At 45.7% G+C, this 16,781-nt stretch overlaps 1 protein-coding gene and 1 long non-coding RNA gene across 7 annotated transcripts in view; one reads left to right on the top strand and one right to left on the bottom strand.

The window, feature by feature from the left end:
• Nfib (nuclear factor I B) overlaps positions 1 to 10,140 on the bottom strand; it is a 216,549-nt gene extending 206,409 nt beyond the window's left edge. For 2 of the 5 annotated variants that reach the window (XM_085686193.2, XM_085686194.2), the window contains exons 1-2: positions 9,024 to 10,140; positions 2,589 to 3,120 (exon numbers count right to left, since the gene is read on the bottom strand). In XM_085686193.2, coding sequence (XP_085542319.1) covers positions 2,589 to 3,120; positions 9,024 to 9,053 — 562 coding nt within the window. In that variant the 5' untranslated portion in view covers positions 9,054 to 10,140. The remainder of the gene's footprint in view (positions 1 to 2,588; positions 3,121 to 9,023) is intronic. The other 3 variants (XM_085686195.2, XM_085686196.2, XM_085686197.2) reach the window with 2 other exon arrangements.
• Positions 10,141 to 12,134: 1,994 nt separating this feature from the next.
• The window catches only part of LOC125412305 (uncharacterized), a 39,001-nt gene continuing 34,354 nt past the window's right edge, over positions 12,135 to 16,781 (top strand). Inside the window, exon 1 of one of the 2 annotated variants that reach the window (XR_015737581.1) lies at positions 12,135 to 12,510. This is a non-coding gene — a long non-coding RNA (uncharacterized LOC125412305). The remainder of the gene's footprint in view (positions 12,511 to 16,781) is intronic. The other variant, XR_015737580.1, reaches the window with a different exon arrangement.

Below are 16,781 nucleotides of genomic sequence, written 5' to 3'. Positions count from 1 at the left end.
GGAAGTTGGTCAACAAAGGAAGTTTATTATCCATCCATCTTTATTTCATCTTCCATTAGAGACAAAGTATGTGATCTGAAAATAGCCAAGAGGACTATTGACATTTCTAGATCTGGAAATTGTCAATATATTGTAACATCACTCCACACTGCAATGCGGATGCCAACTAACAAATCACAGGCACCCTGAGCTAAACAAAGAGGGTCTGGTGCCAATCCTGGTGCCAGTGGCAACCATCTTTGGCATTCTCTCTATTCTTCCTCGTGTTTTCCCCAGTCCTTTATAAGGAGGAAAGGGGGGTAATTGTGTTGCTCATTCTGTTATAAACAGCTTTCTCTTTTAATTTTTCTTTCATGTTTTTCTTTATACTTTATCTAATATTTAAAATGACATAAGTATGTTCTGTGTACTTAGAAGAGAAATAAAAAGTTAGGCTGTAAGATGAAGCACTCCGGGTGTCCACAACCTTCTATTTTAAAACCCACTTTTTTAATCAACTACAATGCAAAATGACAATCAACCCATAGTTCACAAATAAAAAGACATAAATTTTGAAAAAGAGAAAACACAAAAGCACCCTGATGTGACTTTTAAAGAAGGGCCACCAAGTGTTAAGAGAGGAGGATGCAAGGGCAGGTGGCAGAGAGGACAGATGATAAGACACACAGGGAAAATTCCCAAAGGTTTTCAGATTGGGGAAGTCATCAAACAACGAAACCAACATTGTACCTGAAAATATAGTCTCTAAGACTTGGCTCAAAACTTCATGGTTAGCATGGCCACTAGTAATATATATATGTAAAATACATACATATGGTTTTCTGTCTCTTTTTTTTTCTTTTTTCAATCTATCTTCCCAAATCTAAAAGACAATATCTACTGTCAACAAAACTAAGAGATTTGGCTCTCTGCCCCAGAGTAAATCTGCACATAAGTCCTGTCGACTAACCATCAAGAGTTAAAGCAGAAGCATGGTACAGATCTTCCCTCCCGACTAGAGAGCTCCATGACCCACTTTGCAAAACTTTTCCTTCTAACCAGTGACTTCCTAACAGTCACAACACAGTCAACCTAACACGGACACAAAGCCCGCCTTGAAATGTCACCTCTCAGACAGCTGTCCATCAAGTGGGCGTGCGCTAATGAGCTCTCATTTTAAGACACCAAGGATGAAAACTATGTTTTCCCGCCCATCATTACTTGAATGTGAGTTCTTAGGACAGGGAAAGAGCAAACGTGGCGGTTTGTTAGGAAATACATTTCCAAACGACGTTGTCCAACACTGTTGTTTAAAATCAAAGTAAAAAAAAAAAAAAATCCTGAAATGACACTCAAGTATAGCTCCAGAGCTAAGTCAAGGGGAAATAAAAACAAAGGACACACAGTGAGTACTGGAGTTCTGTCTGAGTCATGAGCAATTTTCTTATTCCACTTTTCTGGATGACAATAAAGTACAGAGCAATTTATTAAAGCCCGCATTTATATAATGAGCATCGGATAACTGTCTGCCACCTGGCTATCTGCAGGCCACCTTCCCTCCCACCAGGCCAAGTTCGGAAATGACCCACCATCTGTGGCAGCCCAAACTTGAGGCCACTTTCGGGACGATGTTTTCTTAAAGGGACTTTTCCTATGTGGGCTGTGTCCTGACATACTGATTGGGGGGGAAAAAAAAAAGTCAAAAGTCTCACCTACTTAAGAAAAACAGAAACAGCAAAGAAAGAGATCTCGTTAACTCCGAATCCTTGGCAGGAGCACTGCCTATTTTGCACTGTCCAGGCAACATTAGCAGGGCTCTTCACCGAGGGCTTTAAACACGGTCCGGTATGCGGGCTCTGCATTCTTTCGAGATTTATTCTGAACCAGTGTAACCAGTCTCCTTTCTGGTTTGCTCTGTAAAGAAAGCTGTGGCTTCTTCCTTGGGAAAAACTATGAATTTGCATTCAAGTAAACTAATAATAGAAAGTGTTCCCAAGTCACTCTGGGAAAGTATTATAAATTATTTAAATCAGAACTGTGCTGCATTCGACCTACAGTGAACAGTGCACAATCAAAAGGAGCTGTTGATAGAAATATTAAAATGACATAAACCTAGGCCTCTGCCAGATAGATATTTTCATAGCGACCAGCTTAGACACTCTGTGATAGTAAGTGCTAATTTGATTTTTGGTAAAACCACCACGAGATTTCTGAACAAAGTTCATCTACCTCATTAGGTAAGAGACTAGTACAAAGATTACTAAACACTGCTTCGACTACCATCAGTAAAGTTGAATTTTCAGAAGCGGGGAGGAGATGCAGCCTGGTCCAGAAAGTGGAGTGCAATAAACTGTCTTTCTTAGACTACTCTGGGCCTGTTTGTCCTCTAGTCTTTCTTCAAATGCAGAAGCCTACCCAGGTAGGGAAGTACCATGTCCACTTTCATGGCTCTGACATGACTATGGACACGGAGGACAACGGGGCACACCACGGTATCTGGAGAGGGCGGAGGATATCTGGAGGCCTCCAGAACGCTCTAGCCCGAGCTAGAGATCCCATATCTGGAGGTGGATGGGTAGTGTTTGAAAGAAAGAACAATGTGCTCCTACCTTGCTCCTGCACGTAGTATGCCAAAAACAAGTCAAGTTCCTTAACTGATACTGTGATATGGTGTGGCTGGACACAAAGTGCTGGGTTTGTGCAGTGTGGGGACTTCATGAGCCGTTCGCCATCCGTACTCTCCAAAGGGATGCCTTTGAACAGGATCACCATGACCAGATCCAGACGCCAGACTTTGTCTGCCTGTCGCAGGCAGTCGATCCTCCTAATCTTACCCTTCTGGTCAGGATTGGATAAGACACAGCACGGGTGCTTCTTGCCAGTCACGGTGAGCACAAAGTCCTCCCGGTACTCCTGGCGGATGTCCTTGCGCAGTTTGGCCAGGAGCCTGGATGCCCACTTCTGTTTGATTTCGGGCTTCTCACTGAGCAGCTCATCCTTGACGGCCCTCTCCTCATCCTTGGACATCCGTTTCTCATGCTTTTTAAAGTACTTGCGTTTCCGAGCCTGCAGGTTGAACCAAGTATAGGCGATTGCGCGGACATGTGGAAGAAGCGCCTCAATGAATGGGTGGAATTCATCCTGCAGAAGAAGGGAAAGAAGGGGTGCACAGTTTAATTCCCAATGCTAAAAAAAAAAAAAAAAAAAAAAACAAAAGACGCAATCCACTCCCAATTCAGCACAAAAAGTTATTTTAAAAAATAATATTATTTTCTACTTTAAAATGAACAAGACATCAGGACAAGAAGAAAATGTCCCCTCTCAACCAAAATTCACAAGCTGGTTCTCCCTTCTACAGAGAAAATATGATTTTATTTTGTATTTTCGCTCTGGTCCCATCCCCCTCATTCCCACCTCAAAGTCACACACCTACATGCTTTAAAATAAGGTGCTTGGCACCAAATTTAATATTTAAATATTTGATGGACCAACTAGCACTAAGCAGTACCATTTCACAAGGAACACAGTGGGATTTTTTTTGTTTTTTGCTTTTGTTTTTGTTTTTTTTTTTTAAATCGGAGCAGAGCTTCTCAGAAGGCAGGAGCGATGCCACAGCTCATTTCTCTTCCCGGTGCCACAGAAACACAAAGCATGTAGAGGCTCACTGCGATGCCACACAGTTCCCGCTTGTGGAGCATGCTCTCAGCAAGAGGCTGCTGGTGGCACAAAGAGCATGCGCCATTAAACTTGATCCATTTTCTTATCAAACATCCAACATTCCTACACTGGAGCAGCACCATTCCAAGAGTGGTAACGAGAGAAACCGGTAGACAGTGAGGGCAAGGGCAAAGGACACAGCTCGTCTATCAGTGTCCTGAACGCAAGCTTCCCATACTTTGAACAGCGCATTCTCTCCCTGCACCACCAACATTAGCTTCCAGCACATGCGCATGCACACATGCGTGTGTGTGCGCGCGCACGTGCACACACACACACACACACACACACACACACACACACACTTTCATTTTTAAATAGTTCTTAAATTTGAAAACGAAATGGCATGATGTTCCTGCCACAATCTTCCTACGGACCCTGAAGCCCCCCAGAGTCGCTTAATTTGTTAACCAATCACAGGAGTATGACAATTATTCAGACCCCTTAAAAATCAATCTGAGATGAACAATGAGAAATGGCAACTTGGCACCAACTTTCCGTCCTTTGTTTCTCTGCATGCTGTGGCACAGTGACACCAGGAGCATAGCCTGGTCATTTACTGCTTTTGTGGAATCTCCACAATGCATGTGTCACACAGACGGAACATGGGACAGGTCTACAGGCACACACAGGCATGTGCCTGAAAGCCCATAAGCACTTCGGCCGTGCAGCTCTCAACTGTCCTGCGAATTAAACGGTTTACCTTGCAGGCCTGAATTTTTTTCTGTCTGTTTTATCAGAACATTTTAAAGGGAGGCGGCTATCAGGCGGGCGGGTCATCCCTACCTAGAAATATTTCTGGTTACTTTCAAGTGGAGTCAGTGTTTCCCTGCTTCCTGGCTTAGGTAAAGCTGGCCATAGAAGCTCAGACCCATTGCTGTTCAGAGAAAAAGAACAGTATCCCACGCATGAACAATATATAAATGCAATACGCCAAGCACTGACGCAAAGGAGAACCCCACTACGACCATTTTTCTGGTCATTTGGACTGTTCTGTCATCCTAACCACAAAAGAAGTTTCTCTAATAGGTTACATCCCAAGCCGGAATGCACTCATTCATGTGAGTTACTCTGAAGCACATGAATAGTCTAGTAGAATGACTAATTTCATACGATAAAGGTGATCAAGGTAAACTCGTGACACGCCAACAAAGAAGCCGCCCCCGAATTCCATGTCTCCGTGAAAGTCTTTTTAAGATGAAATTCAAAGTTTGAGTGCAGAAGACTGCAACCTATTAAGAGTTTGCCTCCAGAGCCAGAACAGGTACACGGCTCCCCTAATCGATAGCACGGTTATCACGTGCTCTGACATATTGCCGACTAAGAATGCATCCAAATTTTAGAATGCAGAATGCAGCTGATTACATCGCAGCATGAGGCATAGCCAAATGCCATGGAGGAAATTAAACCGATCAGTACTTTCCAGCAGAGATTTGAACAATTCGGGTACTATGTGAGCACATTAAAGGAGGCCATGGAAAGAGTTAAACCACAATCTGTCCTTTGTGTGGGAAGGCAGCTCTGCTCACAGCAACCACAGCCCATGATAAGACCTCCCTAGCTCCATACACTGTCTGATGCCATGCTTTCAGCTCCCACTGGAACTGTAAAAACTTTGTTTATCCCCTCCCCTCAAAATACATGCAAAAAGAACGCCTGTCTGCTCAAGGAGATATGGACTTCAATGCGCTTTATGAACTCACTTCCTAGGATCTGACTTTTACTGCGATTTACTGATATAATTTTAAAAATGCATCTACACTTCTGTAAATGAAAACCTTGATGATGCAGGGGATGGGTAAGAGTGCTTTGTCCCGCTCCTTTTACCCTGACCACACTTTCTAAAATGCACATTATTTAATAGCTATTAAGCAACCCAGGAACACTGAAGTACTCAGATACTTAAATACTATATTCAGTGACATTTCATTTTCTTAGAAGGACATCAAACGTAACTTTCGATCAAATAATTTGGGGATTTAATACTTGACAATAAACGTCACCTATTATCTAACAAATTTTAATTTTAGATAATTGCATTACACCACCAAGATGCTAATTTGAAGTTGAATTTGGAAACTCTTAGCCAGTTGACAAAAAACAAAAACAACAAAAAAAAGTGTTGTCTTGAGTTTGCTGTCACTGACAGCAAATATTGTTTGAAAACATAACTTTTCTTTATTGAGAAACAGAAGTGGCGAACTTTCTCAGTCCACCAAATTGCCTTAATAGCTTTTGGCGCATTCATATTTGCAGATTCAACTTTAAGTAGGATGCTTACTTGATAAGAAGACACATTGTCCCAAAATGATAATAAGTGCAGACAAGCAATGTGCCACATATACTTTTGCATTTCATGTCTAAATGTCATCTCCCAAGTGGGACTGCTTCCTAAAGCTGTATTGTAATATATTCTTAATAATTTTAAATGACAAGAATGTGGAACATAGCTGTCCTCATGTAGAAAAAAATAAACAGGATTAAGGCATTCAAATGTCCTCATAGATTGCCACAATTACACTAAGAAACTATCAAAATTATTTTTAAATCAAAGCATAGACGTGATTTAGCATTTAAAGTCTCTCTACTAAGATAAAGCTCACTCTCAGAATTTTCTTTCAAATATACAGACATTCAGTGAGGCACTTTTCCTTATAAAACTTTCTCGAGTAGAACTAAATTGATAAAATAGACAAGTTAAATTTTCAAATATAAATATAAAAATCTAATTTAACTAGATTTATTTATTCTTCTTCACGGAAACAATGATTTCATGAAAGGATTGGGAAATTGGTCCAACATAGCCATGGAAGAGTAAATACTGTGTGTTCTTGGAGCCTCATCACTACACAACAATAAACCCTGAAAAGAAAATGCTGGAAGAACTTGAATGACAATGGAAGAAAAACATCATTTTAATGTAACTGAATGTTATAGTAAAGGCTTATATGCAGATAAAACAAAATATTAAAACGGATAGATGTTTCTTAACTTTCCTTTTACTCATACTGGCCGACAAATGCAGACATAGTGATAATATACCACACCAGGTAGCTATATCAAGTTTAATGGTAAGGTCTTTTAGATTAAGATTTTTTTTTTTTAAAGAACCTAAATGTGTCACTGTAACAATTGGGATACTTCTTAGAGTTTCTAACAAATTAACAATGTAGTTTACTTTGTATCTGCATGCCTCAAAACAGGTGTGAGCAGCTATCAGGCTCCCGTAACATAAAACTAAACTACTCATCTGATACAAAAGTAACACTTCCGTGTGAGCACTCTCACTTCGGCAATACCTTAAATTACCTACAAAGTCATAAAGTCATTAATAGTTGGGAACTCTAAAACCATAACTCCTTCTCCGGCATAGGCCTTCAGTTCCCAAAAACAGTAGTAATGCATCAACCCAGATTTATACTGCTAAAATAAGACGGAATATATAGTCATCATCCTGAATTAATGTTGGGAAGTATGTGTCCTTGAATAGCAATGCGATAGTTGGATGATTGCGCAGTCTATGTTCCAAACATTTCATGTGTCAATATTCTGAAATAGTTGTTTTAACACAGATAAATTCAGATGGAGCTGGTGACTTTTCCATGCTTATTTAGGGGACATTAAAAATATAATGCAATTGCTAGCAGTTTCCCAAAAGCAAGAGTTTTGGAAATACAAATACAGAGACACACACAATTACCCAGTCCTTCCCAGGTGAGAACCAGTCAGGCCTCATTTTGTGAAGGAAGCTCTTACTTTAATCTGCTTCCTTTGATCACAATGTAGAAATAATAGGAATGGTTATGGTTTATCAGAAAGAAGGGGAAAAGCCTGCCGATGAATAAATAAAAGTAACTTTTACAACCACAGGCAATTTTTTTATACCTGAGGCAATTTCATCATATTCATGGGCTACTATCATTCATAGCTGTTAAAATACAAATAACTCGACGACCCCATTTTTCCAGTTTTGTTAAATTAAAGTGCGCGTTTACGTGCTTAAAATAGCCATATCTAAGTTAATCATACTCAGATGCCAAACAAAATATAAACAATAAAAAATGTGTCAGCCAAAAAGCTACAGGGCTGTGTCCAATCACTGAATGCCTTATCGTTGTTTTCATCTTCATTCACAGTTTATGAATGCCGCAGTCCTTTTGAATCACAATGGCTTCTAATTGTCATACAATTGAAATCTTAATTATTTGTTCGTTATAAAAATGCATCGTCATAATATTAGATCTTTTAAAAAAAACTAACACAACCAAAACTTGACAAAATTTCTATTTCATATCTATGATAATGTCAATGAAAATTTTCGATTACCAATCTAGATTCATACTCTTGAAAGTTTCACCAAACTGTCCCATAAGTTTAAGGGTTTAATTAACTGCTGCAAATAACAGTTCTGGACTAGGCTGTTTAGTTCATCAGTTGAGTTCGTTGGGCATCCACGAAAGGATGAAAGCGCGCCCAGGTAAGTCGCTCGATCTAACCACTTTTTCACTTGACCATCTGATTGGTAGGGATAGAAAGTGGTTTTGTTTTTTAAGTATATCGCCAGTGTTTTACCTCCTAACATTGTTCCCTAGATTTTAGGGCAATTCTCGAAGTTAAAAAAAAAAAAATGACCTCACTTTCCTGATATTACTTTATGCCTTTCTAGTTATGCCCAAATACCATCAAATGAACAAGCCTCACTATAAAACAAGCGTGCCTTAAAAGTCCTAAACATTCACTACAATCAACTAAACTCTTGTCAACTTAAAAAATCGCCTCTGAAGTGCGGTCTCTGAAACCCCCAAGTGCAGGTAACTGCACACCACTACTTTAGGTCCCCAAATAAGCAAAGAAATGGGTCGCCGGGACCACCACTTCGAACTGGCGGAGTCACCAGCTCAATGTGGGCAGCAGCAGAGTCCAGAGGCGCTCAGCCAGGCTCTCAGTACTTTGCCCAAGATCCCAAGCCGCTCCCAAGCCGGAGTCGCTCCACGCACGCCGACCAAAGAGTAGGGGTGCCGTCGCTGCCACCAGCTCCGGGGGCCCGCACAGGGGCTCAGGGCCGCGGGTCTCCGCCCTGCCCACCCCGGCAGCCTTGCCTGCCCAGTGCCGGCTCTCCCGGGCTCTCCCCGCCTAGGCGCGGGGCTGGGCGCGCGCCGCAGCCCTGGTCCCACGCCGCCCGCACAGCCCACCGCAACTCCACGCCACTTCACTAGGGAGACAAGGGTTAGGCAAAGCCGTTGAGGTCTGCAACACAAAAGCAAGAAGACACAACAAAGGCGTCTGGGGCCAGAAAGAAAGCTCAAGAAAACGACCAAGACAAGTACCTGAGTGAGACAGATGGGAGAATACATCATGACTTCGCCTTAAAACGCACTTTCCCGGAGATGCACAAGAAAATCTTCGAGAAGCAAGGATTTCATCTATTCATTTTACAGTCATCTGAGCCCAGCGAAGCGATCAATCAGGACAGGGCTCTGCGCTGGATCACCGCAACTTCGCAACAAACCCAGTCCTCCTTAAATAGCCAAAGATTCAAGTTCACTCGGCGAGCTAGATTTCCCGGGGTGAAATCCAATCTACAGTTTTAACCCTCTTGCGGTCCGCGCGCGCCGGCCGAGCTGTCCAAGGCCGCCGCCGGTGCAGGCTGCTGGTCGCCCGGTTTGGGGGATTTGTTTTCTGCTTTGCAGTTGTTGTTGTTGTTGTTGGGGGCTTGGGGTGCTCGAGGATTCGGTATGAGTATGGGGTGATGGTGGGTGATGAAATGCTTTAAAAAAAAAAAAAGGCGGGGAGGGGGGCGCAGGAGGCCGGGCAGTGGGGAAAGCAAGGAGAACGTGTCACCGCGCTGGGAAAGTTCAAGGTTACCGCCGCGAACACTGCAGCAGGATCCGGGAGTGGCGATCGCAGGCGAAACTTTGCCGCGAGCCGACCATGTGTGTGCGCGAGGGGGAGCGCCAGCGAGTGCGCGCGGGTGGCGGGGCGCGCGCCGGAGAGGGACGGGTGGGGGTGGGGAGGGGGGGGAGCAGGGAGAGGCCGGGGTGAGGGAGGGGGCGCGAGCGCGAAGCTCCCGGGCGGAAAAGACTTTGCTGCGCTCGGGCCCCTCTGCACAGCCGCCCGCCCGCCGCGCCCCGCGTCTGACCCGCCGAGCGTGGACGCCGCTGCTGGTGCCGCTGCCCACAGCCCACGGAAGGGATCGGAAGAACCTCCTGAAATTTTCCCAAACGATCGATCCCGCTCAGCTGCAAACTCCTCTTTTCTGTTCTGGGCGCTTTTCCCCCTCCCTCTCTCGCTCTCTTTCCTTGAAAAACTTGCAAGTTGAAAGATTCACTGTTCCACCCTCTGGACCCCGCTCGAGCTCTCTCCAAATCAGACTTAAGGATTGTTTTATTATTTAATTACACAATCACCGCTTTACTCCTCCTCCTGCAAACGCGCGTTCCTTTTGCACCAGCCTCTCCACACCCCCCGCCCCCCACCTTCCTCCTCCTCCCGCGCGCCTCCCCCAGTTCTCGCGTCTCTCCCCCTCATTTGTTAAAGGTATCAGACCGGTGCCACAGTACTGAGACTTTTTTTTTTCTTTCAAAAATAGCTCTGCCACCCTTCGTGCACCTCCGAAAACCCGCCCAGAGAGAGGTCTTTCAGTGCTCGCAGCAGACGCTCAAGCCACGAGAACATCCTAATGAGAGAAGCCCTGAGCCGATCTGGGCCCGAGAAAGAAACGAATGGAAAATTCCCTCACACCCAGGCCGCCCCGAGCTGGGGCTAGGGCGCCGACTCTAGCACCCCAGGCGGCTGCAGGGAGAGGGCGGAGGCGGGGGCCGGAGTGAACTTGGCCTCTTGGAGTTGGGGCGCACCGGCACGGAGACTGGGGGCGCGGCGGGCAGCCCAGCCCGGTGCCCACGCTGGCGGGCGGGGAGGGGCAGCGGGGTCCCGGGCGCCCCCCCACCCCGGGCCTCGCCACCGCAGCCCGCCCTCCCCCGGCGCTCGGTGCACGTGGCCGCGCTCGGAGCGGGAAGGCCGCGCTGCCGCCACGGCTCGCCCCTCCTCCGCGCGCCGGGCCCCTCTCCTCCTCCTCCTCCACCTCCTCCTCCTCCTGGCGCGCTGGCCGCGTCCCAATCCCCACCCCCAGGGCCCGGGGCGCCGGCGGAAAGCGGCTCCCTTCCCGCGGGGGTGCGGGCAGGGCGGGGCCGCGGCGCGCCTGGGGCTGCGGGGCGGGAGCGCGCCGGGTGCGTGTGCGGCTGCGGCCCTCCGAGGCGGCTCCCGCCGGCGCCCCGCCCCCCGCCGAGTGAATGAACTTGATTCCCGGGACCCAAGAGGCGGCCCAGCCCGCACCCCCATTCGCGCGGGCACTCTCTCCCACACACACCGCCCCCCAAATTCCGGGTTTCCGCTAGGGGTGGGTGGGGAAGTGGAGGAATCAAAGGCTGCCCAGACAATGGAGAAAGAAAAGTGAGCGCCCGGGGCTCCGCGGCGACCTAGCTTGGGGCCGCCGAGCGTTTCCAGGCCCCCCGCCGCCTCCCGCTCCCACCCCGTGCCCTGTACTTTCCCCCTCAACTTTCTCCGGTCCTCGAGCTCCTGACCACCGTGCCCTCCCCCAGAGGACCTGAAAGAACCAGTGACTTTTTCCTTCCCCAAGTGGAAGTTACCCACATCAAGCATTTCACAACGACACATCAAGAAAAGTAGGCAGGTTCAAGTCAACCATGAAATGGTCACTTTTTAACCCCGTCCTGTCCTCATTAGGGAAATGCTCAAACACAGTCCGTTTTCAAAAAGCGCTCTTAATGAGGCGAGCTTGCCAAGTCTACCAGCTGCAGTCCCTGTAAACCAAGAGCCCGGTGAAGAAAGGCGCAGGGGGTGGGGAGGCCAGGAGGCGGGGAGGGCCGCGGGTCTGGGAGGACAGGTAAAGTCGGGGAAACTGTGAGAACACGGGCGAGTTAACCCTTTAGGGCACGCGCCGCCCGCGGGGAGCGGCCTCCCTGCCCGCGCTAGGCAAATCCTCTAGTTAGCGTTCTGACAACGTTAATTTCCTTTGTACCGGTCATTTCTTCTTCTTGAAAAGCTGGGATAAAGTTGACAGTCTTTACAGATGAAAGGGGGTGACAATCGGGGTTAATCCAAATAAATACTCACTTCTCTCTCCTAAATTTTAGGCAACTTCATCTTAACTTTTAAAGAAAAGAAAGAGGGGGGGGGGGGAACGAACACTCCCAAAGCATCAGTTTGTAGTGAGCTGCATCCCTTTCTCACCCTCACCAGATTCTGCGGGAGGGGGCGGGGACGCTCCACTGATAATACCAGCTTTAACTACTGGAGTTTCCCTTTGAACAAATATTCAATTTAACTGGAGTTAATTTACCATAAAAGACATTCCCCTTGGCACGAATGCACTCGTGTCCTTGAACACACCTCTTTGAATGCCTGGACTCTTACAGAAGCCATTATTTCGGGGTCTCTTTAAAAATCCAGTGCCCATCTCTCTGCTTCCCTCCCTTCCTCCCTCCCTCCCTCCTCACTACACCACCCCCAGCGAAATTCTGGCACCCAGAGAGCACTCTTTTCAGCCAGAGCCCAGAACCAGCCGTTGTCCCCTGGCAAAAGAGGCCCAGAGCTGGGCCCTGGGCAAGTGTCTCCAGACCTCCCTACCTTTCTTTATTAGTCTTCTTTCCCAACAGAACCTATTTCCTTTTGCCATTAAAACTAGGTTGCATCCAAAAGTTTCTCACAAGCTTAAAAAGAGAAAGATGAAAAATTATACAGAAGAATTCACAAAAGCTGCAGAGCACCAGGGCAGAGAAGCAGCGTCAGACACAGGTAAGAACCCAGAGAGCCCAAGGTTCCAGGCCTGCCAGGCCCATCCCTAAGAGGCTGAGCACTTCCAGGTGTCCCGTGTCTGTGTCTGTACAGTGCTGATGGCTTGGGGTACACGCTGATGGCCACAGGGGATGCTTTGTAGTTTGGGGTTTGGATTTGTTTCCAAGGTAAGGAAAATGAAGAAGGAATAACAGTGACTCGAGAGAAAGCAAAGGGTGAAGAATGAACAATAGATAATCCGGGGAAAGAAGGGCTTGGGATGCTGGCTGGGGAAGGCTTTGACCTTCAGACCTCGGGTTCAGAGTCAGGAGAGCTGACACCTCCTGGACCCCAAGCTCTGCTGCCCACCCAATGCTCAGATCACTGTAGGCTTCCCAGGGAGACCCCTAGGAGAATGCTCTTGGGAAATCTGGGCTCCTAGGTCCTCTGCTTTCTCTGGCTGCTCTCAGCATTTGTCAGCACCCTTTGCTTTGAGAAATACTACTCATCCAATCCCTGGAGAAGGAGAGAAAGAATGGATTGTAAGGTCTATGTGTTTTAGAAAAGCAGCTTTCAAGTTGCTCTGAAAAGTTTCTGAATCTGTCAAAATGGGCCAAACACCCAGGCTTTGGTCCTTGCCTCTTCTAAACCCTTCTGTTGTCCCTTTCTTGCACTGGGGGCTATGACAGGCCACCTACACTAATCTCAGGACAGGGAGAGCTGTTGCCTGCCATATTCCTAATCATCTCCTTCCTGACCATTGTCTGCTGCCACATTAAGGAAGGTGTCTTTTCTGACAGAAAAGTTTATTTTTCTAAAACAAAAGTCAGGACTTCTCGCGTCTGGGTTCTCAAAACCCACCTGTATATTACAAAATAAACATTGCCACCTAGTTTGAGTCTTTCTCTGACCTCCAGAGAGGGGCCTGACATCTCAAGCATCTCCTGACACTGATTTTATTTAGTTTTGTTTTGTTTCTTTAATCTTTCTTCTAAAAAACAAAAACAAAAAAACAAAAAAAAACCTACAGAGACAGATTGCAAAGCCTGAGCTTTTTCATGTAAGGCTCCTCCGAACTTAACAAAGCTGTCATATTTAGTGTACAACACTACTTTTATTTTTTTTAGTCCTTGCATGTGATTTGCGGGGAGGTTCAACAATCCCATACACTCTAGCTACATGGCCGGTATCAATGTTGAAAAACTAAATACAAAAGAGGCATGTAACCTTCTGACCTCAGGAAGCAAGCTTGCAGAACTGCAGGTGTCCACTCTGTCATAGCCAGGGACCTTTCTTTCCTCCAAATGTAGCCTGGAAAATATAGATTTATATCCACCAGTAACAACACCAACTGCCCCCACCCCCCAAATGCATATAAAAACAGTCAGCAAGTGCTAAGTTTGCATGCCCGTGATGGGAACTGCAGAATCATGCCCAGATCTCTGAGCCCTTGAACTACTACTATCAAATCAGGGGAGCAATTTTCCCCCACTGGAGAATTCACAACTGGCTAGTTTCCCCACCTACTGCCGGTCCTCTGCTTTTCAACTGAAATGAATAAATAACCTTGGACTTTTCTTCCCTCCTCTGGGAGCTGTTTGCTCTCCCCTGAGGACAGAACTAAACGAGAAAAAATGACGCTGTTAATAATGCCACTGCTGAAATGCCTGTGCGTAACTCTTAAAAAGAAATCCCACTAAGCACGTCTGCCTCCGGAGCACAGTTCCAGGCTCTAGCTCTGAATGTGAACAAGGACCGGTCCAAAGGCCTACAGCAAGGTTCACTGGTTACTGCTTCTCTACAGAGATGAATCCAGTTCAACAAGAGATCCCCCAACTTTGAAAACATTTGCTCCCGGGCTACAGAGTCAGTAGCTGGCCTGCAACTCTTGTCTGATTTATTTTGAACTTTCAAAATTTCAGTCCCAGTGGCCTGGCTTTGTGCACAGCGTTACAAACACAGTGGTGTCTTATTTTGCCTTGACCTTTTCAAAAGTACATTATCTTTACATCATTTTATCTGGGCAAGTAGATTCGGAGCTCAGCTCTACATATGCTGTGACTGGTGAAGATGGCCATTCAGAAAGGTCTGTCTAAAGTACACAAGCAGTCTTTACACTGTGTCAGAGGTGGCCGGAGGCTGTCTTAAATATCTGGGGCCCTTTCTCTGGCTCTTCTTTGAAAAGCTGCTGCTCCATTTCAAAATCAAAATAATGCTCCATAAGAGGGCTTTTTTCCATTTAAGTTTCCAGTGAAAATGTAAGAAGCAAAAAAGGAGAACACAAACAACTGGGCCTCAACAAAATATATATTCAGAAAAATTATCTCTGGATGTATCTGAGCCATTTAAAGAACACAACAAGCTAGTAAATTTCAAAGCCATGAATACTGTCAAACTATGTGATGCCACAGGAGTCCAAAAACAAAGTTACAGATGTGCATGACATCACATCCACTCGAAATTATGCTGCTGCTCAGTCTGCCCATATTAAAACTAAATGGATGCCTATGCCGTCCAAAGAATAAAAGGAATTTATTCTGGACATCAAACAATGAATCTGTCACCATTTATTGTATGAAACACTCAGCTAATCAATTTCCTGTTAAAATAGCTTTCAACAATACTCGGCTTTAAAATTCATCAGGGCCAGTAAAAACCTTTGCCCAGTGCACAAGAATGCAGCCCTGACCACGGACGATAATTACCATTCTAATACTTTTATTGCCCAAGCGCTTTTTCCTGTGCTCTCCATCACTAGGCAGGAATCTGCAGTATATTGTATCAGTGAGTTGGAGTGTTTGACCTTTGACCAGATATGATTTAATAGGGACTTTTCAGCGCTGGAGCTCTCTCCATCCCTCATACCATTAAATGAAAACATTAAACCTCAAATGTAAAACTGGAAACCACAACGTTTTGCATTTCACAACCCTTCGCAGTTTTTACTCAAGCTGCTCCTAGGTCAGCTTCTTAGCCTCACAACACACTTCCCAGTCAGTAAATGCAGTGGGAAGTCACTTGCTCTGATTTTGATTAAATCTCCAGCCCCTCCTCGCATGCACCCATGCACCCTGCTTATTTACACGTGCATTCTTTCTAACCGCAGAAGCATGCGTGTCTGACTTTCTGGACTTCTTCCACTTTAGGGCTGATTTAAATGTCTGTTCAAATATGGGTTCAAAAGTTAACGCCCCCCCCCAACTCCCGTTGGAAGTTAGGGTTACAAAGGAGGGTGCTATAAGACCCGTTCAAAGAAAGTCAGTTAATCTTGTGTATTTTGGCGCCTTTTCCCTGCCAGCTACTGTACTTGAGGGAGTAAGGAAAACCTGGAGATCTTGTCTGTCCTGTCTCAAGTTCAATGGCAGCTCTTCCAACCAGGAGGGGAAGATGGCCATGTTCACAGCCCTAATAATAATTCAGATCACGCCACCGCGGCATCTTGTGTCAAAGTCGAAACCGGCTTCCCCGCCCCCTTCAACCTGAAAGCTGCCAAGTCCTCACACATTCCGCATTCAACCACAACTTAATGGATGGGATACCGTGCATTAAAATGTGTCCCAGACTCACTGTCGGAGAGGACAAGGGAGAAGGCAGACCCGCAGACAAGCACACACGGATTTAGGCAGAGGGGGATCTAGGCTAGGGCAGAAAACGATGGGCTGGGAAAAAGACGCATTTAACGGAGCAGGAAGAAATCCATCATAATCCCCCCCCCTTTATTTTAAGAGTTGGGGTGCTGGAGGGAGAAGAAACTGTTAAATTCCTTGCTGAAACGGGGTGTGGAAGACTGAACTAAACTTTTTATAACGACGCCAATTGTAAAAACTCAACCCAGTAATGGGAGCTAAGTAAAGCTTTCTGCATTTGAAAACGCAAATAAGAATATGGAACAAAGTGGTTTCTTATGCTAAAGAGTGCTTTAAAAAGAAAAAAGGAATGGGCTACATGGGCAACTAAGTATTATTTGTTTTTGTTTTCCAGTATCGTAGAGAGACAGGGAGAACGTAGACTCAAAATAGGAAAGAAAAAATTCCGGATTCTCCACTGTTTGGATTTACTGTAATTCACTGATTCCCGCCATAAGGGTGTTAAAGTTGCCAATGCTTAGAAACTACTTACTTGCATTAATTCTGAAAATTCAGCACCGTCGTTCAATCTTTAAAGCAAAATAGGACACTTAGAAAAGGAATAACAGTAGCTTTACACGTAGAGACAGGAAATAAATTGTGTGCGTGGGGTTAGGGGCTGGACGTTTGCAAAGGACGAACACGAAACGAAAACAAGACTGGTCA

The sequence above is a fragment of the Myodes glareolus genome, chromosome 3, assembly GCF_982192425.1.
Source record: "Myodes glareolus chromosome 3, mMyoGla1.1, whole genome shotgun sequence".
In the NCBI taxonomy this organism is placed as follows: Eukaryota; Metazoa; Chordata; class Mammalia; order Rodentia; family Cricetidae; genus Myodes; species Myodes glareolus.
This window is presented reverse-complemented; position numbering and strand designations above follow the sequence as displayed.